This window comes from Peromyscus maniculatus, chromosome 12 (assembly GCF_049852395.1).
Source record: "Peromyscus maniculatus bairdii isolate BWxNUB_F1_BW_parent chromosome 12, HU_Pman_BW_mat_3.1, whole genome shotgun sequence".
Lineage (NCBI taxonomy): Eukaryota > Metazoa > Chordata > Mammalia > Rodentia > Cricetidae > Peromyscus > Peromyscus maniculatus.
This window is the reverse complement of record NC_134863.1, coordinates 5655143-5661666: the sequence shown is the minus strand read 5'-3', so window position 1 is coordinate 5661666 and position 6524 is coordinate 5655143. Positions and strand designations below refer to the sequence as shown.

Below are 6524 nucleotides of genomic sequence, written 5' to 3'. Positions count from 1 at the left end.
GAAGGCTGAGAACGATTGGCTGCTGGCACGGGCCAATCGGGAGAGCCGGGGTTTGGCGGGAGTCTTGACCACCTCCAGGGCTGCCGGTGTCTCAGCGCCAGCTCTGGGTATTCGGCCGCAGTGGCTATGTTCGTGTCCGATTTCCGCAAGGAGTTCTACGAGCTGGTCCACAGCCAGGTGACTCCCACTCCGCGATCCTGGCCCAGACCTTATCCGGGGGAAGGGATGGGGGCGCGTGTCCGTGAGTGGGCGAGCAGGACGGGGTGTCGCCACCGAGTTTGAGGTCCCCGTGCTCACCCCACCTGTCCGCATTTCCTTCAACAGAGGGTCCTTCTCTTTGTGGCCTCGGATGTGGATGCCTTGTGTGCTTGCAAGATCCTTCAGGTGAGCCTTGAGTATCTTAGGAAGTTAGGGCAGGGGCGAGCGGAGAGGCAACAGGGTCGGCCCCGGCAGGAGGTGGGGCGCGGGAGGGGAGGGGCCCAGGGGTCCCCCTCCGAACTGTACCGGCACTAGAGAAGCGTAAACAGCGAGACAAGTAAGTAGTGCTTTGTTTTTGCTTTGTCTTGTTTTTACAATAACCCCAGTGAAAAATGGCTTCGCTTCTGAAACCTTTGAACCTGTAAATGACCTCTCAAAGATCGAATTTGAGAGAGGGCTGTGATAGCTGGGAGTGGCGTCATCGTGAGTGCTGGAAATACAGGATTCCCTGTCTATTAAAGAGAAGATCATTAGTTTGGGCTTTGACTGTACTGTGGTTTTTACAATGAGTGGGGGGGGGGGTCAGGAACTTTTCAGAACACCTGTAATTAAAATTAACTTTTCCCTTCAGTGTTTGACTTTGGCAAAATTTGACAGATTTGGCAGAACTGTGCATTGAGCACGCACACCCCTGCCACCTAGCTTCTCCTACCGATTTTGTTTTAGACAATGTTTCTCTGTGTAGCCTTGGCTGTCCTGGATCTCACTCTGTAGACCAGGCTGGCCTTGAACTCACAGAGATCTGCCTGCCTCTGCCTCCCGAGTGCTGGGATTAAACCACCACTGCCCGGCTCCTACTGATGTTTTACCAAACAGCGTATCACATAGATCTTCTCTCAGCTCAGCTAATTTGTTTGCTTCTGGTGATTCAAGGTAGTTATCCTAAATGACGGGGTTCTGATAGTATGCTTTCTCTCCAGGCCCTGTTTCAGTGTGACCACGTGCAGTATACTCTGGTTCCAGTTTCTGGGTGGCAAGAACTTGAAACTGCATTTCTTGAACATAAAGAACAGGTATGAAATAATGAATCTTAGAATGATTAGTAGGGTAAGTGTGTTTTGAAGTGTCTGTTTCCTTACACTTCAAGTTACGATGCCAGAATCAACATTTGCCCCCCCCCCCCCAAATCAGGAATTTGAGGCAAACCTGAACTACATATAGCAAGTTTTGAGGCCAGCCTCATCTACATAACAAGATCCTGTCTCAAAAATAGAAAAGGTATGCATGTGGACAGCACCTACTCTGGCCTCGCGTGTTTTCCCAGGATACACCTCTGCTGTCTACATTCCAGTTTCCAAACACATGTTTTCCCTTTGCATTTAAGTGGCAAAACCAAGACTCCTTACCTCTCAACCTGGGGCCGGACAAGAAAGGGGACACGTACGGAGTGGGTAGAGTGTGTCAAAGGCCTCTAGAGTCCCTGACCAATTCTAGGGTGACTTGGAAGAGATTTATTCGTAACTGAAGTACCTGTACCAACTGAGTTTTCCCTTCAGTGCTGTGAGACAAGACCTTACTTGACAGCCTGTGCTGACCTTGAACTCTTGGGCAGTCCCCTTCCTTGGCTTTCGAAGTGTTATATTACAAGTGTGAGCCTACCCAGGCAGTTGGGTGTTACTGAGGAAAGGTTTTCCTGTAGTGGGTGGTTCCTTTTGATAAAGGACTTACTATTTAGGAGGCCATAAAGTATGGGTTGCCCAAGATTTCCTGCGGACCTAACCCACACAGTGCTTGCTGTGAATGTGGTAAGGCAGCAGGACAGTGTAGTTAGCAGTATTCAGAGAGACGTTGGTGTGTGCGTGGAGTCCTGGTCTGTTCTTCACTAACGGTTGAGTCTGTGCACAAGGCTTGCGTTTGCTGAGCCTCAGCATGCTCTTCAGGAAGTACGGAAAGCCTCAGAGTCCATTTTACAGTGTCATCTGGGAAAGGCACTAACCAGGCCAGCTGTGGGCAGTGTTCCTCCTGGGCCTGGCCACATGTGCTCGGCAGAGGAGCGCCGAGATTGACAGTGCTGAGGGGGGTGGGGCCTCCTTGGTGCAGTTCCTTTACAGTGTCTCTATCGCCTTTCAGTTCCGCTATTTCATCCTCATAAACTGTGGAGCCAACGTAGACCTGTTGGATATCCTCCAGCCTGATGAAGACAGTGTATTTTTTGTGTGTGACACCCACAGGCCAGTCAACGTTGTGAATGTGTACAATGACACTCAGGTACCTGGCCCTTTTAGAGCCTTCCCTTATGTGTGCTCTCCCTTTAATCAGTCTGTACCTTCTTATGCTGTGGCAGCATTGCATGGATCTTCTCTAGTTAGGGGATATCTTCAGCGTAAGAACCCCATCTTACCTGCTCGTGGGCATGTGCACAACACGTTTGTGGAATTGCATCATCTGGAAAGTGAAGGATCAGGATATTTTAGCCCCAAATGGCTCTACTGTACTTATTCTGAACCTCTGCACCTTAAATATGCAACCTAGCACAGACCAGCTGACCAAGCAGTCTGACTTGGTCTCCTTCCACGTGGCTTCAGACTGAAATCCTCATAGAAGAAACTTCTTCAAGAGAAATCAGTCTGGAATTGCTATGAGAGACAGAAATTGTATTGGCTTAGTGTAAGTCTCGACCTACTTGTATCTGTGTAAGAAAACATCTGAGACTGGGTACTTTATAGATAAAAGTTACATTTAACTTACTGTCCTGGATATTCAAGAGCGTGGTACAAACATCTGCTGTGCCCTTGTGAGACCCCTATGGTGAATGGTCTCCCAAGAGAGGAAGTGTGTGGGAGAGGGAGAAAGATTCCATGGTGAGTCAGGAAACAGCAGCAAGCTGAGGAAGTTTTATGACCACCCTGCCGGTGGAGACCAAGCTTCTGTCTCTAGAGATGGTGTTACTGCATCAGCAAGGGGAGAGCTATGACTGACCTAACTCTTTCCAGAACCCACCTTTAAATGGCTCTACTCAGCACCCTACACGGTCAGCAAGCTTCTGGCTTGGTGGACCCTTTGGGGGATAAACCATATCCAAATATACAACCATAGCAACATTTTCACATCCTCTATCAAAAGCCAACTGTGGGACTTTTTTTAATGTATAGCATAAGAAAGAAATGTTGCCCAGAGTAGACTGTAAATGCTTTTCACAATTTAGTTTCATAATCTCTGTATGCCGTGTGGGACAGCTCTAGTGCTGTACTGAACGGTACGGAGAAGCCTAGAGCTCTTCATAGACAGGTGCTGTTTGTATGTACAGAACACTTGGGAGTCAGCCGGTTAGGAAAAAGTAAGAGTCTACACGAGCATCATGAGAACTTGTTTTTTGGCAGGGGGAGAAGAAAATCATGATTGCTTTTTTTGTTTTATAACATAGATCAAATTGCTCATTAAGCAAGAGGATGACCTCGAAGTTCCTGCCTATGATGACATCTTTAGGGATGAAGCAGAGGATGAAGATCTTTCAGGAAGTGAGAGTGATGATGGGTCAGAGCCTTCTGAGAAGCGGACGCGGTTAGAAGAGGTACGTTGGGCTGGGTGGGCACTCTGGAGGAAGCAGTTAGGAGAGTTATGTGTGAGCCAGGCGTGGCATTCTGAGGCAGGTCAGAGTCCTTCACAGCTAAGTGTCCTGCTGTCTCCAGTGCTCACTCGTCTTCCTGTCACAGAGCTCTGGGTGGTCTCGGGATGTCGGCTCGGACCTGCTCTCACGCTGCTCCTCCAGCCATCCCTTCATTTTGTTTACTTCCCAGCAGACTTGCTGGTGCTTATCTGAGGAAAGCATAATCGTACCCCGATTTAGATTTTATTTTTGAGGCAGAGTCTTGTAGTATAATCCAGGTTAGCCTCAAACTTTCATTCCTGTCCTTCAGCCTCCTGAAGGCTGAGCCTACAGGTCTGTGCCTCCGTGGTTTCTGAGGAGACATCCAGTCGTGTATTCTGCTTTCCCACACACATAAGGGATTGTAGGGGTTTTTTTGTTTTTGTTTTTTTTTGGCTGTTGTTTTGTGTGTGTGCATGAGTTTTTGTTATTGCCTTTTTTTTCTCTTTAATACTCAGGAGTTTGGGTTTATTCTGTGTGAGCTTCCTTTGGCTTTTTATGGAGATTTTTGATTTTGGGGTGTTTGTTCTTTTTGAGACAGGGTCTCACAATGTATCCCTTCCTCGCCTTGATAAGGCATCTTTCGTTGGGGACTTTGTTCTCCTTCTGTTGGTGTGCCCAGGTTGGCAGCTTCTTGGCCTTCAAGTCTGGGTGAGCCACAAAGGGAAACCAGGCCACACAGGGGTCCCTAACTCGTGCCTGTGCTCCCACCTTTGGAGTCGTACTTAGCCTCTGTAACATCTGTGGGTTTTAGATATGTCTAGCAGGCACTAAGGATCACAGCTCTATCTTCCTGGCTGTAATATCTAGGTGTTTTGGATGCTGAATAGGCAGAGTGGCCAGATGCTGAGTGTAGTGTGGAGCACATGCAAGGAAAGCCTGTGCTCTTCAGTATTTGGATGGTGTCTGCCAAGTTCTGGAGGCCAAGTGACCCAGTCGCCCCCTTCCTCAGCCATTCAGGTTTGCAGGTATAGGCTGGACTTGGAGCATGGACAAAACCCACATTCTCCCTCAAGGGGTCTGTGCCTAGGGGCTTCTTTCAAAGTGCCTTGTCAGGCTTAACCTTTTTGTCTTAGATTTTCTATTGCTGTGACAAAACACCATGACCAAGGCATTTTATAAAAGAAAACATTTAACTGAGAGCCCATGGTTGCAGGGGCTTTGAGTCTGTCATTGCCATGGCAGGCATCGCACTGGGGCAGTAGCTGAGAACTTACATCCATAACTGCAAGTAGGAGGCAGACAGAGCACACTGAGAATCGAGTGGGCTTTTGAAACCTCAAAACCCACCCCCAGCAACACACCTCCCACAAGGCCACACCTCCTAATCCTTCCCAAACAGTCCCACCAACTGGGAAACAAGCATTCAAACATGAGCCTGTGGGGGCCGTTCTCATTCAAACCACCACACTTTTCTTTTGTTTGTCACTATTTCAGGAGATTGCGGCACGAACCACAAAGAGGAGGCAGCGAAGAGAGTGGGAGGCCCGGAGGTGAGTCCCGTGAAGCAGCTCTGCGATACCTTTGGGGCTTCCTGAATGCCATGTTCCCTTAGTTAGGAATCTAGGGCTGCCAGACAGTGGTGGGCACGCCTTTAATCCCAGCACTCGGGAGTTCTGTGAGTTCAAGGCCAGCCTGGTCTACAGAGTGAGTTCTAGGACAACTAGGGCTACAAGTGAAACCCTGTCTCAAAAAAAAAAAAAAAAAAAGAGGAATCTTGGGGCCAGTCACTTTGGTGTGAGTATGTGGTCATTGTCTTGAATCACCCTGTGTATTGTCCTTGGGTTCTTAGAACGACAGGACAGTCTCCCAAATCAGGCCCTTCTGTTAGGAATGATGCCTTTGCCAGATTTTTTTTCAGATGTAGATACTTTCATTTATTAAAATTTTTATAAAAGAACAGATACCTGCCAATTGTATAAAACTTTTCATTGAAAGAAATATGAGCAGAAACTAAGTTACCCATAATTTCTCTTACTGCATGTGTAAAGAAGTGGCGTACTTTGAGATGAAAATGCTAGAATGGTTATTTGAGCTTGAAGTAAACGTGTGTTTGAACTGGGCACTGGAGGAATTGCTTGCTAAAGGTCTTAGCTATCAGCCTCTGTGGTCCAGCTGAAGGTTCTGCCCACCAACCACGGGAAAGAAGATTGCCCCTCCTATAAAAGACAATGTTAGGCCATTTCTGGAAGTGTAAGGATGGCTAAGTGGAAAACTGTCCATAAGCTGATCACGGTTCAAGGTGTTTGGATTTGTTTTCTGAATTTTTCTCTGAAACATGCTGAATTTCTCTCAGAATTATCCATATTTGTGCATATTTTACTATCAAACTATACATCTAATTTTGCATTTTCTACTTAAAATATTTGAGACAAGGTCTCACTGTATAGCCCAGGCTAGCCTTGACTTGATTTACGATGCACCTGCAGTTTCCCAGGTGCTAAGAGTACAGGCAGGTACCACTATTTCTGACTATAATCATTTTTTATACTTCTGAATTCATTTTTGTTTTTTGTTTGTTTTTGAGACAAGAATCTCATGTAGTTCAGGCTAACATCAAACTTGCTGTGTAGCCAAGGATGACCTTTAACTTTCTTAACTATTTCTTAATAGTTCTTAACTATTTCTACCTCTCTAGTGATGAGATTGCAGGAGATTATAGCCACCACACCTAATTTAT

The 6524-nt window shown here is 46.9% G+C and overlaps 1 protein-coding gene across 1 annotated transcript in view; it reads left to right on the top strand.

The window, feature by feature from the left end:
* Positions 1 to 3: 3 nt before the first annotated feature.
* Positions 4 to 6524, top strand: part of Cdc45 (cell division cycle 45) — a 35164-nt gene continuing 28643 nt past the window's right edge. The window contains exons 1-6 of the mRNA XM_006994456.4: positions 4 to 177; positions 325 to 384; positions 1179 to 1271; positions 2329 to 2466; positions 3623 to 3769; positions 5282 to 5337. Of these exons, the coding sequence (XP_006994518.1) occupies positions 127 to 177; positions 325 to 384; positions 1179 to 1271; positions 2329 to 2466; positions 3623 to 3769; positions 5282 to 5337 (545 nt within the window). The 5' untranslated portion in view covers positions 4 to 126. The remainder of the gene's footprint in view (positions 178 to 324; positions 385 to 1178; positions 1272 to 2328; positions 2467 to 3622; positions 3770 to 5281; positions 5338 to 6524) is intronic.